The sequence below is a fragment of the Ctenopharyngodon idella genome, chromosome 23 (genome assembly GCF_019924925.1).
Source record: "Ctenopharyngodon idella isolate HZGC_01 chromosome 23, HZGC01, whole genome shotgun sequence".
Classification (NCBI taxonomy): Eukaryota; Metazoa; Chordata; class Actinopteri; order Cypriniformes; family Xenocyprididae; genus Ctenopharyngodon; species Ctenopharyngodon idella.
The window spans coordinates 10,127,136-10,144,939 of record NC_067242.1 but is presented as its reverse complement, the minus strand read 5'-3'; the positions used below and the strand labels follow the sequence as shown (position 1 = coordinate 10,144,939).

The window sequence follows — 17,804 nt, the reverse complement described above, 5'->3', positions numbered from 1 at the left end:
TGTCATCCACCGGAGGAGAAAGGAAGCTCTTCTTCAGGAGAGCAGCAGTTTCCTTATACGGTCAGTGCAGCACCACAATGAAGTGAAGTGGTTTATTACAGACAAGAGATAAGGAGGGAGAGGGAAGGAGGAGGCTTGTGCTACATAGAGAGATGTGTGTGCAGTGTGCACATATAAACTCATCTGGACACACGACAATGGTTTATATATATATACATAATTCTTTATTAGTTCTGAACTCAAGAGTCAGCACTTCACTTTACAAGTGTCTTGCAAAAAACTGACAAGGATCTTCAGGTCTTCACCACTGCATGGCTGCATTACTACAACAAAAAGGCCAGAATTATTCATTTAGTATGCCAACAGCAATGAAAATTGTGTTAAGGGGTCATTAAATATAATTTTGATTTCAGACTAAAGACAAAAAAATACAAACCTTCTTATTCCAGTGAGTTACTGTTGATTGAATGTTGTAGTGAATTTTTCAGCTGGAAGATAAAAGTGCACGGTTAACAACACTTGGGACATTTAACCATTATCAGATCCAATTATTCTGATGAGGATATAAGATATTCTTACACTTTTAATAAAAGCTACAAAGTCCAGCCTGTCTGTTTTGCAATTGGCCTCCCACTGGGTTTGACAAGGGAACCGCTGTGGATCTTGACATGCTGCTCCCTGATTCCTGTGACAGGTTCCATGATTATGGTGACACCTCTGTGGACTGGACGTCACGGGCAGCAGGCAGCATTGAATGGCCACGCTCCTGGTTGAGGTGGGTTCTGAATGGGGTGTATTAGATGGGGTAATTCGTAGTTGGGTGCACAGCTGAGACTGTTCATCCATGAGCCGATTCAGCTTCTATAAACAGTACAGGGATAAAACAAATGCTGTTCTGTTGTCCATTTCACATTTCACTGCTGAAGGATGTTGGTTGATAAAGCGGGTTCAGATTCACACTTGAAATAGTTTTGCCCTATATTTGAAATATTTGGAACATGTTTGTCAATTTTTGACCCAAGTCATAGTTAATTTCCCATAAACCATATTTAAAGGGTTAGTTCACCCAAAAATGAAACTTCTGTCATTAATTACTCACCCTCATTTCGTTCCAAACCCGTAAGACCTTCATTTATCTTCGGAACACAAATTAAGATATTTTTGATGATATCCGAGAGCTTTCTGATCCCCCATAGACTGCAACGCACAAAAAGTATTCTCGTCGCTTCATAACATTAAGGTTGAACCACTGGAGTTCCATGGACTATTTTAACGATGTCTTTACTGCCTTTCTGGGCCTTAAAAGTGGTAACTGCGTTGCAGTCTAAGGAGGATCAGAAAGCTCTCGGATTTCATCAAAAATATCTTAATTTGTGTTAAGAAAATATGAACGAGTTTTACGAGTCTGACGAGTTTGGAACTACATGAGGGTGTGACATGAGGGTGAGTAATTGACAGAAATTTTAATTTTTGGGTGAACTAACCCTTTAATATTTAGTGTATATGAGTAGATTTAATACCATTTTGATGCTATCATCATAGTGATGCACCAGATCGGACAGCTGCTGTTCAAGCGTCCCCGCTTCCTGTTTGACAGCTGCTCGTAGCTTTAAAACATCTTCCACTTCCTCCCTGAGACACAAAATCAGTTTTAAACACTGTATAACACAGCAAAATACATCCTATTGAGAAGCCCTATAAAATCAGTGAGATCCATTATGACAGTAGAGTTCACCTGTGGGAATCTGACAGAGATCCGAGCACAGATGCTTGTTCCTCTTCTAGTCTTGCTTCAATTTCCGTCAGAACTGTTCGGAACTTCCTCAAACATTTCACCATGTCTTCAAGCTCATCCAGGGAGTACTAGAAAGTGAAAGAGAAGGATATTGTTGGGAGAGATACACTCCATAACCTGGAAAAATGGTCTTTAAAGTTAGCATAACAGCTGGTTTATTGCTAGAAGCAGGTTGGAACGTGTTCCCCACATCTTAACCAAAGCGATCCTCCAGTGTTAAACATGATCAAGATGGTCTACCATGTTGACATTAGTCCCATCAGCTGGTAGTCCGGTCAACCAGCTTAAACCAGGGTTATTATAGTTAACTAAAACCAAAACCATAACTGAAAGAAATGAGGAGGATGCAAGCGTGGATGTGAGTAAAAGGGGTTTTCGTGTGTGTACTTAAAGGCTGTGAAGATTCTGAAGTGGTCAGTGTTCGCTACTGTTTCCATTACACATGCAAATGAACTATACAAATTCAAATGAACCTCATTAAACAAGCAGTGTACAAAGCTTTTAATCTCAGATGTTTAAGGGGTAGAAGAGTATTTCTCAAAATAGAAATGTTTATTCTTAGTTTGTTCTTAAAATCAGAGGAAAGATTTAGCGGTAAAGAACCCATGGAACTCCTTACTTCAAAAGGAGGAGCTCCTCCAACATTTATCAGGATGAGCTTGGTGGAACCAATGTGCCTCATGAAACATCAGAACAAATTTCTGTGTAACTCGACGTTACAAAAATGATTATGCATAAATTCATATGTAAACTGCCTACATATTACTAACGCAACATTTTATGTGAAAATGGTTTAAATGATTAACAAAAAGATTTTCATGAATGAGATCCATTGATGCATAATGACACACCAAGAACCAGTGATGCCAAGTCCGCGGTTTTCCTGTGGAATTGGGCTACTTTAACACTGTTGCCACAGGTTGTTTTTTATGTCCACGGGTTGAAGTGACCCCAAATAACATGATATTTAGCCCCTGGATTGGTAGGCTGTGTCCGAAATCGCCCCCTATACCCTTAAATAGGGCACTATTTGAGGGGACAGCCATTTGTAGTGGTGTACGAAACCATAGTGGACGATGTTGAGTGCACTCATTCAATCCCACAATGCACCGCAATAACGAGTGTACAACCAATGCATGCTCAACGGCTAGAGAATACCCATAATGCACTGTGAGAGTCGTGCGCTGAATGAATTCCCGCATCTCGCCAGGAGATGGCGCCCGCAGCTGAATCAATCATCCATTCATTTTCCAAACTGCGCTGGTCCAGCATTATCATACAGGTATAAATTCCTTTTTAATTGATCATTAAATCGTTTAAAAGGTTTGAGCATGCTAGTACAACATAAATATTCATTACTACTGGAGCTGCAAGTTTGCTACATTTCAAAAGATTATTAAACAGCACAAACTATGCGAAATCGGCAGCCCTTCCGGTGCACTCAGTGTCCGAATTCACTCACTCGTTTCATTCACTCCTTCAAGTGGACTATATTAGTGGACTAATGTAAGGAATAGTGAATGAGGGTATAGGGGGCGATTTCGAACACAGCACAAATTTTACCAGGGAAACACCGCCAAAAAAAAAAATCCCTGGAACACAATTGGGCTAGTTTTGGGGTAAACTCCCTTTGCCGGGAGTTTGATTGACAGGCGATCTAGCCAATCATAACGCCGAATCCGCCATTTTGTCCGACAAAGCAGTCAGGGGAGTTAATAGATTAACGTCGGTGGACTTGAACTTGAAAAATGATGTGTACTGATGTCTTTCTGTGGTTGAAATGTGGTTCACTCATGTTTATTTGATTATATAAATTAACTAGTAAGAAGAAATGATTGGTTCACGAGCCGCTTGATCTGAGGTGCTACAGCGATCTGTCACGACACATTAAAGAGCCACAAAACGGTATTTATTGTTTAAATTTCTTTAAAAATTACAAATTTTGTCTGTCGATACGTTGTCAGTGTCCTCTTTGCTGCGCGATGTATTTTTCACTGTGAGAACATGATGTGGCGTGAGAGCAGCATGGCTTGTTGGACATAGCAACAGTAACTAAAGGAGGCGGGTCTTTGCAAACGGTCAATTGGGCGAGTTTTGTCGTGAAAACCTGGCAACCCTGCCAGAGTAATGATTTACAGTACGTTATGGCCGATAACCAATAAACGACTGGTATTAAAATGCCTACTATTTATAACATTTTGTCTAAATATATTAAACAGTTATAAATGCTACAATTTAATTTAGGCATCACACTTTTTAATGTACAGTATGAAAACTGGATATTCTTTTTGCTAAAGATTCCATTTAACAGTGTTTTAAAAGATGAATTCAAGCCTGTGTTAGATGATAAAAATAGGGAAAATGAGCTTGTAAAATTAAATATTCAATACTGACAAATACTGGTATGATCATTTTAAAAATAGTCAACATGTTACCTATATATTGTGCATTCCTAAAAATTTTAAATGTACAATATACAGCAGGATGATAACTTTACAAAGCTGTTCATCATAGTGTAGGATAATGATTATTTGTAAAGCAACTTCTACTTACAGGCAGACTGGAGGACAGCTCAGGTTGAGGTTTTGCCCAGCTGTCATAGTTGATTTGAGACCCACAGTGGAAACATCGCTGCGCCCCTGCCCACAATGCGCCCTGCAATTTGTGATCCTCCTCCTCGTACGACAGTCCCGTGTCCAGAGATATTGACCGCGTACAGAAACTTCCAAGATCGCCAGAACATTCCACAGAGTTCCACAAGTGAGGGGGAGATGTGTCCACAGATGTGAACGGCGTGTGTGTGGTGGGTGTCTGTGCCGTTCCCGAGTCATTATCCGTGATCACGTCAGACCTCTTGGAGAAAGATTCTCTCCTACGTTCGAGCGCAGTGGGGGAACTGCGTCCAACGGCAGCATCAGAGGTCACGGTTTTTCCCGGAGATTCCTTCATCAGATCCAATGCCGGATCTCGCTCGCCTACTTCGAGATGATTCGTAAAGCTGTCCACCTCATTTTCCATAACATCTGTCCTCAGATCAGTAGGCCACAAGCCTGAGTTTGTCTCAGCAGATTTCAGTTCCTCAAACAGGGACATGCCTTCTTTATAAACACGTCGGCCTGGACTTTCTGATCCTTGGGGTCTGTCATGAATTTCAGTCTGATAACCAACAGGATCCATTTGAACAAAGTACGCTAGAGTGTAAACACCATTATTGCTAACTTTACTAATATCTGATGACAAAGAGTATTCTTTTTCAGTCATTATTCTCCTCAATTCTTCTGAGTCAAATATATTTCCAGAGTCTGCAGTTTCCAAAACAGTTTTTCCAGAGTGTGTCGTAGGTGATTGTTTTTGGTTCAACTGCATTTCACAGTTCTGTTCACACGTGGGGGGATCCTCCGTCTCTCGCTGTTCTGATCTCTTCTGTTGACCTTCTGTGCTATCTTGTGATATTGCATTCAGCATCTGCAAAAAGCAGAAAGAGCACAGGAAATCAAACAACTATTCACAAACACACCCAAGCAAGTGGTAAGTATCCTTAAAGGGCCAATGCGTGGTTCCTGCTTCAGAAGCAAGACCAAATGTAACTGCAAAAACACTTCAACATCTACAGATATTGTTTCCAAACAGGTTTCCTAAACGCTCTGTTGTCAGATAGTCCGCTTCAAACTCAGCACTGTTTCAGCCAATATTGGTGGGCCGCTCAATGATACATTGAGACCTTTTTTGAAATATGGATGTCAGCACTAAGGAATGATTATGATATTAATTTACCATGGTTTTTAACCAAGGTACCTCAAAGAATATAATCATATTACCATTTGTTAATGAGAGAGCTAAAGTTTGGGATTACAGATGAGACAATGATAAAATATAACCTTTATTTGCACTTACAGACCAACATGACCAATAAAAAAAAATTACGTCCACACATTTGTTACATCTACTTTTACTGGGTGAAGCTACTGTAAATAATTTATGCACCACTAGCAATATGAAATGGAATTACAATACCATTTAAAAGTTGAAAGAAGTCTTTTATATGCTCACCAAGGCTGCATTTATTTGACCAAAAATACAGTAAGTACAGTAATATACCGAGTTCACATGTTTATGTAATCTTTGAATGGAGTAGTAAATAAAAATATTTGGCTTGCTGTCCTTGGTGGAGGAACATAACATAACATAATGGCAGATAAAAACTACTCCACGGCATCATTAAATACAGGTGCTTGAACCCTCTGCAGTATATGAAGAAAGAGCTGAAACATGTCTTACTTTCATGAGCTCAGGGTCCAGGGTTGTTCTGCTGGGACAGCGCAGGTATGAAGGGCTCCTCTAGGAAGCCACTGCTGTCAGACTGACAACTGTTTGTTCTCATCACGTAAGACCCAACTCGTTCACCTACACGGAACCAAGAGCCATTAGCATGTGCCACATATCACAAGTGTTCAGAGGAACACTCAAGCCTCTTGATCAGACTAAACAAACAAGATAATTTTTCCATAGCACTGTGGTATGGCGAACATTACCTCAACTGTACAGAATGTAGCCTACTGCACACATGAAAATGACTGAACAATCTCTTGAGTCATTTGCATAATATCAGAAATGGAAATTGTTCCATGTAAATTATTTGAATCCACAGTGGCTTTAATAACTTTTGCTTTTCAAGAAGTAAAAGGAACATCTCTAATGAAAGTTTATGTTTTATTAAAACACATTCAAAAAGTATAGTGCACCCAAAAATCTAAATTATCCCATGATTTACTCACCCTCAAGTCATCCTAAGTGTATATGACTATCTTCTTTCAGACAAACACAATCGGAGTTATATTAAAAAATATTCTGGCTCTTCCAATCTTTATAATGGCAGTGAATAGTGCTCCTGATTTTGAGGTCCAAAAAAGTGCATCCATCCATCCACACGGCTCCAGGGTGTTAATAAAGGCCTTCTTAAGCGAAGCGATGGGATTTTGTCCAAAAAAAGAAAAATGTCCATATTTCTATCTTTATGAACTAAAATAACTAGCTTCTGGCAGATGGTCAACGCAAATCGACTTATGCCAAAAGAGTAATCTCTGACCTGAGGCGTGACGCATTGACAAACGCGGAAGCGCAGAGGATAGAGCAAAACAAAACACCGGTCACAAATTAGAAGTCTAAAAAAATAATTTTAAAAGAGAAATATCAAAGGATTTCGATATAAGAGAAGAGGAGCTTGAGTTTGTTGCCCAGCACTATTTGTTTAAACCACGAGAGGCGTCTAAGCTTACTCGACTCCTACATCACATCAGAAGCTCAAATCAACTAGTTATTTTAGTTTATAAAGTTTTAAATATGGATATTTTTTGGACTTCAAAATCAGGAGCACCATTCACTATCATTATAAAGCTTGGAAGAGCAAGGATATATATACAATCAAATTAATACAATTTCGATTGTGTTCATCTGAAAGAAGTCATATACACTTGATGGCTTGAGAGTGAGTAAATCATGGGATAATTTTGATTTTTGGGTAAACTATTCCTTTAAAAACAAATAATAATTATAAATTTGATGTTTTTCTGAAGTAGTACAGGTGTTAGTCTGTGCAAAGCTTGTCACTACAATTCCAGGGTGGTGAGCAGGCCATTGCTATGCGTTTTTTAAAAAAGACATGCACCTCCAGGATCCATTGGGCCATTGCAGCTCCCAGGAACGCTTCCTTCATCAAAACTGTGGATCTGAAAAACAGTCATCAACGTTAGAAAAAGAACAATGTGGAAGTGCGTACAGAGGATATTACTGCAGACTTAATACTTCACCTCTTCCAGCTCGAAAGATTCAACAGGTCGTTGCAGACTTCCCTCAGTTGAAGGCGGGACAAAGTCGAGTTTCAGAAGGTCTGACGTTCCTCTTGCCGTGGAGCTGTTTAGAACCGGCTCGGCCTCTGAATTAACACTCTGCTCCTCTTCTAGAGGGAAGAGATTGCTGTTGTCCGACATCCTTGTGCGTTTTGAAGGGATCCTTTTATCTGCTTTTGGTGTGCCAGTGGATTCTGGGCCGGATGGGGCTGAGGAGGTCATGGAAGGGAGCGTGTGCTGGTTCTGTGACGTTTCAGCTTGGCTGAGGCTCTTTTTGGAGGCTCTACGCAGAATCATGGCCATACGTTTTCTCCTCTCCCGTGCCTCTGCAGACATCTGGGAAGCTGTAGATGTGTCCGCATCCTGAGAAGTGGCACCAACCAGAGAGGTGAACGTTGTGGTGACCTGCTGAAGAACCTCGAGCTGCCGGAACCTATCTGAACACCAGGAGGAAGAGAGATAGAGTTAAGATTCTCGACTTGCATAAAACTCTGCTTATCAGACTTTCAACATATTGCAGCTACACAGGAAATGAGTGTCACTTTTATTTTTGCTGTTTCACACATTATATTTAAACCACATTCAACCACCTAAATACTATGCACTCTTAAAAATAAAGGTGGGGGTTTTGTAGTGATGCCAAAGAACCATTTTGGTTCCCCAAAGAACCTTTCAGTGAATCTTTTATTTGTTTTCTTAGTGGAATATTTCATAATCTAAAAAAACTTTTTTTGCCGTAAACTTTTGACTAGTAAAATTCCCAATCCAGATATCTATTCTGTAATTTTGACTCGTTGTAATTGGAATTAAACATGCATGCAAATACACCTTTGCTAAGCCCCACCTTAAACATTTTATTAACCAATCCTGCCTTTGAAGCATCTGCCATTTTGTCTAAGAATTGTATAATAAAGGTCCTGTGTCTTTAGGTCATTTTAAACTGCTTTATACAGAATTAATTCAGAAGTATGAAAATAAAAATGTAGCTGGGGCACGTGTAAAAGTGAAATAATACAGAGAGGACTCGAGAAGTTTTTTGTCCTATAAAGAACCATTTGTGCACTAAAAAATGTCCATGGATGTTAAAGGTTCTTCTTTAACCTTTATTTTTGAGAGTGTGGATATGAAGAACAGATATTTAAAAGGGTAATTCACTCCAAAACATATGACTTTATTTCTTCTATGGAACTCAAAAAGAGACATTTTTGCCAAGATTTTACAATGAATGAGAACATGAGATTTCAAGCTTCAAAAAGGATGAAAAAGCACCATAAAAGCATCATTTTAAAAAGTGGTCCAGCTTGTGCACTATATTCCAAGTCTTTTAAGGCTTATTTCTCAAACAAAACTAATGTATGACTCCAGAAGACTTTAAATATAGCAAAAAAAAAAAAAGTCATATAAACTAATTTTGTGATGCTTTTTTCCCCTTCACTTTCATTATACATCAATAAATGCCCATGATTTTCTTTAGAAATTCACTGTTTGAGTTCCACAGAAGAAAGAAAGTCATATGGGTTTGGAACAACATGAGATTGAGTAAATAACTCATTATTTAACTTGAGGAAACTTGCTCACTCCTGACATCCGGATTTTCGACATCCATTCGGTTCTGCTGAGCTTCCAGAAAGAGCTGATAGCTGATGCCACGAGCGCTGGACTGGTAATTGAGGAATCGGGTCGGGATTCTCCCTGTGATGTCGGGCTCCTCAGTGCCAAAACCCAAATCTAGCAACAGTTCTTCAGGGTCATCCTGTAGTATGTTCAACACGTCCATTACACTGCAAAAAAAAACCCCAACAACATTAGCATGAATATTAACAAAGTCTTAAAGTGAATGATTGACAGGTGAAGAAAGGGGGTTGAGGAGTTCTGACCTGACGTCAGATGGTATCGAGACAGACGATGCAAAACTGTTCCACCTGGACAGAGCAGGAGTATCTAGAGATGACCTGTGTGTGGAAGACATCAGCAAACATCAAGTAAAGAAAGCAAACACTGGTGACCAGCCCTTCCTAAACATCCAAACCATTCTTTACGCTTTCCTCTGTTTCACCCATTTCCGGTGTGAATCATTCTTCTCCTGCCTCATTGCACCATCAGTGACATTCCACCTCATGCAAACCAGCCCAGCAGCCCATGTGGTGGCATGTCAACAAATCAGCATTTGCATGGGAAATATGACTAGGTAGGTTTCTGGCAGGTGCCTGAACAAGCCTACATCACGCACATTTACACGCTGTTTGATATACACTATATACAAACATATATAGCACATATTAATGTATCAAATGTACCACTTTAGGCCATTGGTGTAACACAGATAGGAAAATATACAGCAAATGAACAGTGGATAGATGACAGTGCTGTTACAAAAATTGTATATTCTTTATAAATTAATAAAATGTTCTGAAATTGATAAGATAAAACATTTAACTAGCAATACACAATATATCAGTACCATATTTTATATTTAATTATGCATTTACATTTAGATGGATTACCTTTTCTGTTATCTAACACTTAAAGTTAATGTTTGAAACACAAATAATTTAATAACACTGTTAAATGTAATCTTTAGTAACTAAAGATAAAAATAAATATCCATTTTTCATACTGTACAATTTTGCGAAAACAATTGTATTTAGATTTTAATGTCGTCCATAATGTGAAAATAATTATAAGCTTATCATATCGGCCAGATCCAAGTTTGTCAAGAAGTCAAAGTTCTTCAAGTTAAAAATGAAAGTGCTGCATAAAACACAGTGAATATTAAATGTGTTCTTACCTCAAAATGGCTTGTACAGTTCTGAGAGCGCGTTTGCCATATAAAGATGCTGCAGCAAACAGAAAAAAAAGAGTTCATTTAAAGATGGAAAAATCTGCGTATTCAATTAAACACCTCCAGACTGCTGTGCAGTAACTATATTAGGTCAATATTCTTCATTGTTGTTTTGATGTTCTTGTCTTCTCATAAACAACTGTACAAAAAACTTTGGCATGTTGTCAGAGACACGCTGATGTCTTCTTAAAAGTGGACCATGATCCAAAGTGTCCAAGTTATTTTCCTAAACCAGCATCTTTGTTTAGTCCCTGGAGAACAACAATCCATTCCGTCCTGTACCTTCCATTGCAATTGTGTTACGAAACCAAAGCGCCTAATTCACTAGAAGGGGAGTGTCTGACAGCACAACATGAATAAGAAATTCATAGGAACTTTTTCTAAAAAAAAAAAAAAAAAAAAAAAAAAAAAAGAAGAGACAACAACAACAGACAATAGTCAAGACACTCACAACAAAGTGACCCTAAAAAAAGGAAGACAGAACCCAAGACAGAAAACAGCACTCAAAGAAGAAAGACAGAACCCTGAAGAAAGACAGCACACTGAGCAGAAAGAAAACAATTATAGGTGGTCGATGTGAATATGAACATTCAGAAATGTTAACAGATATGATGAATGTCTGGCAAGCAAACGCATTTGGGATTGCAGTTAATCTTATTTTGTCAGTCATTGTATCCTACAGTATTTGACTTTATTTATAGTATTATTCCGCATTTATTCTTAAATTGCTGCACGAGGAAGCCAAGCAAGAATATGAATGTCTGAATAGTTTTGTCCTGTTGGGCTAAAGATAAATTTCCATGTGAGTGGACAATAAACATTCTAAACTTCTCTTTGGAAAAGTATTTTCTCAGTCCTAGGGCAAAATACCTCCAGAATCTGATCTGCGACATCTGCAAATCTTATCTGAACATGTCAGAGCTTAACTTAAGACTTCAAAAAGGATGTTTCTGTAACACAGCTTCTGGTGCCTAAAGTGAAACGTCAGCTCAAGTTAAACCTCTTCAAATTTTCCTGCGCTTAGAGGACACGAGGAACATGCACGGGATAGTTTAGGACTTGTACTTGCATTAGCATCCAAGTTTTCGTATAGGGCTTATAAAATAAAGGCAATAGATTGTATGCCTATTTTTTAAGTAGAATTCTTCAACTTAATGTAAACGTCTTGAATAAACTTAAAGGGATAGTTCACCCAAAAATGAAAATTCTGTCATCATTTACTCACCCTCAAGTTGTTCCAAACCTGCATGAATTTCTTTCTTCTGCTGAACACAAAAGAAGATATTTTGAAGAATGTTTATAACCAAACAGTTGATGGGCACCATTGACTTCCATAGTATTTTTTTTTTCCATTTGTTTGGTTACCCATATTCTTCAAAATATCTTTTGTTCTGTAGAAGAAAGAAATTCATAAAGGTTTGGAACAACTTGAAGGTGAGTAAATGACAGAATTTTCAATATGTAACAATTATTATAAGTAATATGTAGATTATGTAAAAGTTAAGTTGTATCAACTTAAAATGAGTTCTATGCAAACTGATCTATTTATTATGTATTATCTTAATTTCTCTATGTGCATATCATTAAGAGCAAAGTGCTTGTCTTAAACAATTGAGACGTGAATACCCATCACATGAACACTCATGAGACAAAAAACAAAACAAAAAAACACTTGAAATGTTTCAATGCCTGCAGAACTCAAGACAAAACAAAGGGAACAATAAACTAACTGATCATTTTAGGTACAGAAACAAAGACATCAAGTAGCTAAATGTGACAAAATTAACAAACTGCGTAAATGAAAATAGCAAACAGACAAACAGTGCATGACTAGTACTGAATTACAAAAGATAATTTTCAATGTAGGCTTATTTGAAGTGCATCGAACTCACCAGTTGTGCTTATTTTTTGTCTGAGTTTTAGCAAGTAAACAAAAACACTACAATAATCAAGTAAATCTTGGGTTACCTTTTCTACATTAATATCTTGATCTAAGAATCTTTTTTTTGCAGTTCCATAACCAACAATCAAGGGAACTTTGATAATAATATCTTAAGCCTCTAAAAGCTAACTCTAAAATCTGATAGGATTAGTTGATCTGGTTGGGTGGTTTTCTTCCCAGACCTACATGTCATACTTGCTTAAATCATGTTAAGGTAAAGATCACGTCTTTCTCTGCTTTATCTACTCCCTATCTTTTCCGTGTAACTAGAAACCATGCAGCAGCAGGTAAAGTTTCCCTAAAGCAGGAGACAGCAGGCACTGGATTGTCTCACTCTCTGCCAGTGTTTGTGTTTGAAAGTATGGAGAGGTTTGCCATGTTTAAAATCCAGGGTTAGCACAGGCCTTCTGAATAGTTCAATGTATTACAAGACACAGACGCACAAACCCATATGCCACTGTATCTTCAATATTTTTATAAAGAATAACTCAAACTTTGACGCCAAACTGTGTCCCTCATTCATATCACGCATCATGTCTTGTTTCAGCTGAGTATTTATTTTAACTGATCCGAGCAATACAAACAGGGAATGCTTACCTTCCACTCCCAATGCCAGATCATCTTCTCCACTCTCATTCCTCCTTATAGGCTTCACTGAAAGCAAAACAATAGGTTTTTTATGATAAAGTATGTACAGAGCTTACAAAAGTGTGAAAAAACTAGTCACGCCCTCAGGTCAGTTGGGTCAGTAGGTCAACTGCTAACTCTGTTATAATGGTATAATCCATCACAGATAAATGACTAATTGAATCATTGTGAATCATATCAGTATGTTAATGATGCATCCATACAAGATTATCCTATTCAAATCAATGTGATAAATGAGTTAGGTCAAAAGTAATCTAAAAGTAATCAAAAAGTAGTCAGATTACATTACACCTTAAATGTGAAATGTAATGAATTACGTTACCAGTGTTAGGGGTAACACATTACGCAAGTAACGCAAGTTATGTAATCAGATTACTTTTTTCAAGTAACTAGTAAAGTAACGCATTAGTTTTAAATTTACAACAAAATATCCGAGTTACTTTTTCAAATAAGTAACGCAAGTTACTTTGTGTTCCCATTTACTGATTGACAACTCTCCTGTCCCGATGTTGAGAGAAATCAGGAGTGCAGAGGTGTTGTGTGCGCTGTGTAAACATGATGGTTATTCTAGACTAGTTTTAGACTAAGTGTGAGCATACATTTACCCATTTACTACTACTCCTGCATCCTATTCTTCTGTATTCCATAATGGCAGCAAAGCTGCAAGGCTTGTTTGAGCTGCGCCCTCTACTGTACAGGCGAGAATATGCATTTCCTTCAGCCTGAGGCTTTTTCATTTCACTTTTGGTGTGAAAGAGCCTTTACATTTGCCAAAAATAGAATTTTGTTGTTGTTGTTATAAAAACAAACAAACAGCCCAGATGAGAAAAAGTAATGCAAAAGTAAAGTAACACATTACTTTCCATAAAAAGCAACTAAGTTACTCAAATAGTTACTTTTTTTAGGGAGTAACACAATATTGTAATGCATTACTTTCCCCAACACTGTATGTTACTAACAAACATTTTTGTCATGTAATTTGGAATCAGTAACCAACTACAATCTGTAAGAAATCTACCCAGCACTGGAAACTATAAAGCAAAAAATATACACTGAAATGCTCTCCAATGTTGCATTTTATCCCATAGCTTCTAAGTCACTTTATTATGATGCCAATCTCAGAAAAAAAAAAAATAAAAACTTTTTTTTTTTTTTTTGCAAATGTGACATAATCTTACCTGCTGTCTCCAGGACAACCTCTGGTTTCGTATCGTCCCTTAAACAAGGAAGTCAATCTGTATTAGTGACCATATCACTAGGAGGAAACACTTTAAAAAATATAATGTGGGAAGAAATTCAAATTTAAACAACAGACAGCACAATGGTACAGCTGAAACCCTTTGAGAAGGGATTTATCCCAAAATAAAGCCACAATGAAAGAGAAATAAAAACTTGTGAGATTCGGCTCTTACTCTGAGATGGTTGTGAGCCAGCGCTCCACGTTGTCTTCATCACACTTCCCTGTTCAAAACAAAAAGGAGCCAGTAGTTAAAACGTTCACCTTGCTTCCTTACTGTTAAGTTTGCTTCAAAAACAGGTCTGGATGATCCAGTGAATTACAGAGCTCCAGGGTTACATGGGCGTTCACTGCACTGCTTTGCATTTTCTGTGAAGTGAGCAGGATTTCTGAGGTCTGGATGATCCATTGAAATAGAATTTGACCAACACTGACAAACACTTATTATCAAGATATAATAAAAGCTGCCTGGAACATCAAAGTTTACATTGCAGCTAACTGCATGAACCTCCATTTAGCAGCACAACATCTAACAAGCAAACATCTTGGGTACTTACTTGCGTCAGAATGGATAATCGGAACAATCTCACATTTGTCCATCTTCCATCTACTCCTGGAGGCCTGCAGAATAGCTCTTCTGTCTGCCGATTTACTGGTAGACATTGTTGTGGTCATGAGGTCCGCTCCGTTCAAAAATCAACCACAGTATAGTGAGCAAACACCTCATTAAGAGGTCATCTTCTCTGGGCAAACACTAAAAGATACAAATATATTTAATTCCAAGATTTTTACTTAAAATACCTTTATATGTTTATGGTTTAACTGGTCTAAAAGGCTAAAACACACACAAACAAAAAAGTACTTTCCTAAATGGGTCAATGACATGACGTACATATCCAAGTGCATTATTTCCTTTTAAAATAATTTGATAATTTCATGACATATATCAATTTATTCTATGAGACCTATTTAGTTTGAATTCATTGTTAGTATATTTATACATTTAAATACATATTTTATATTTTTGTTATCTTAAAACCCCAAAATGTCAGGTGGTGCAACTGTCCAGACAAATTAACAGACTAAGAAAACAATTTAAGATGGTGTCTTAATAATAAAAAATTAAAAACTAAATACCACAGCAACATTTCAGGTTTGATAACCTTTCATATAAACAAATTTTATAAATATCAGTAGTTTTAAAGCTGTTGAGATAATTGAAAACCTCTTGTCCAGCAGTTTGTATATTTTCAAACGTCAGGTTGGCACAACTGCAGACTTGGCTCTTTTATTGTGAATTGAAAAGGTAATAACAAAGCCTGCAACCTTTAGCCAAAAAAGCGTAACGGCTAATGCTAACGCTTCACCCCCGGAGGTACTCAAGGAAGGAGACCAGAGGCTGTTTTTTGAATGGATGTCAATCAATTGAATGGATCACTATGCTGATTAAACAGCTTTTGTGGGGAAATAGCTAATAATTTAATTAATCTACAGCCTGTTTGCTAATCTTCAGCATGTTTTACACTAAACAATACTTTCATTGGGAACTATATGTAGATTTTAGCTTGATAAAAATGTATTTTTTTTAAGAGAAGGCAGACTAGGGAATGTTGCGACTGATGTCACTGCCATTACACGATAGGCTGAGAGGTGCCACACGTGATTAAGTACGCTTTCTCCAATGGTAAGAGATACAGATCCTCCTATCTCCCTATAATAATACGATCTCTGGTAATAACAGGAAACATGATAATGCACCATCCAGAAGACCCCAGCTGATCTTTGTGGGTGAAAAGTTTTCTAGATCTCACTCAAATACTGGTAAAAACTGCTCATTTCAAAATTCAAGTATGGGTAGGTTGGTTACCATGTCAGGTGGTACAACTATTTGGTTGTACCGCCTGACATAAGTCAAAAAATTAATTTAAACACTTTTAACAACTGAAAGGTGTTTAAACACATTGTTCATGACTCACAAATATGCATGATCTTTTTTAAAAAACACTTTAAGCTTTATTTGTCAGTGACCCAAATACCTGTTCAACTCTGTGCACTGCAAAATTTTCCTAATCCATGAGGCCATTGCGCACAATGAAAACACATCAAATTTGATGTAAATTGTTCTAACAAACTTGCAAGTTTATGTAGCTAATGAGAATTTCCCTGAAACTATCATATATTTGAAGACAGAAGATTTGTTTATGATTCAGTTTTGTTTGGGGTGAATAAATCAACAGTTTTTTAGTATGTTATGCAAAAAGATATTTATAGTTTAAAGCTCCCGTTGTTTGGCCTAAATGTATGTGTAATGTACACTAAAAAAAGAGGCACTAGTCTCATAAAAATGTTTTGTTAATACAATATAGTGATCGTGTACCAAAAAAGACATTATATAAACACTTGTTTTACCCAAACTTTGTGTAATGAGGGTAAAAAAAAAAAAAAATGCTTTTTAGACAGATTACATAAATATAGCCTATACTATTCCCGAGGTGCTGCCAACACACCTGTCTGTAATCATCAGGTGTTCCTGAAGGTCGTATTTAGCTGGTTCAGGTGTGTTTGATTAGAGTTGGAGCTGAAATTTGAACTCGAGGAACAGGATTGGACCCAATTTTATGGTCATAAATATCAGATGTACAGAGAAAAATCTCCACAAGCAAACCGTTAATTCCTAGAGAATAACTTCATACACACACAAAATGTCTACTAATCGTCAAAGATGTCAACATGTCTAACCCTTCTATATAACGTTCTATATAATGAAACCACCGCAATCTATATTGTTCGTAACAAAAACGAAAGACAAATTAATGAATAAACACAAACACGAATTCGTGAAATAATCAAAAAACTATCAGCAGGACAAATGAACCACAAAACAGGGGTGAAAATTGCTCTATGTTGGAGCTGATATCAACTTTGAGCAATCATATGATCAGCAAAGATTATGTACAAGTTAGCGAATGACCACAGACTCACTCACCTGCGCTTTCGCCGAGAAGATCCAAACTGAGCACCTGCCACAGCAAGCCTGCTTTAATGTGTCTTATCGCTTTATCAACCTGAGCTAAAAACAGACACACAATTCTAATTTGGTGCACATAAAGAGGAAAAAGCAGCACACGTATGCAAATAAAGTGCAAAGAAAACAACCTGAAGCACAAAGCCGATGTGTGAACGCGCGGTCGTCGCGCTCTGCTATAATCCAGATGAATATTCACAAGTTGTAAGACTGAAAGAGGAATTGAGCAATGCCTGCGTGCAGAAACATGATATTTGTTGCCTAACCAGTTTGTGCAATTTCACAGTACTGATATTAAAAGTCTTACCCGTAAATCACGATTGTGAGGAGGAGTTTGCAAACAAAACAATACACAAACAAGAGATTAGCCTATTTCTAAATATGTATGCATTTTAAAGGTTAGGTTAGCATTTAAAGTGCCAATTTATATATTGTGCTTATTGTTCTTTGTATGTTGTGTGCATATAAA

The 17,804-nt window shown here is 37.4% G+C and overlaps 1 protein-coding gene across 1 annotated transcript; it reads right to left on the bottom strand.

Moving 5' to 3' along the window:
* Positions 1-200: 200 nt before the first annotated feature.
* Positions 201-17,460, bottom strand: itprid1 (ITPR interacting domain containing 1). Its single transcript, XM_051881923.1, is given in 18 exon segments — positions 201-323; positions 437-488; positions 580-861; positions 1,521-1,632; positions 1,736-1,863; positions 4,349-5,260; positions 6,074-6,088; positions 6,090-6,199; positions 7,461-7,521; positions 7,603-8,078; positions 9,220-9,422; positions 9,519-9,593; positions 10,430-10,478; positions 13,023-13,079; positions 14,252-14,289; positions 14,486-14,534; positions 14,868-15,064; positions 17,297-17,460. Coding segments are annotated over 16 exon segments (2,733 nt in total). The 5' UTR covers positions 14,986-15,064; positions 17,297-17,460; the 3' UTR covers positions 201-323; positions 437-440.
* Between the last annotated feature and the right edge of the window lie 344 nt (positions 17,461-17,804).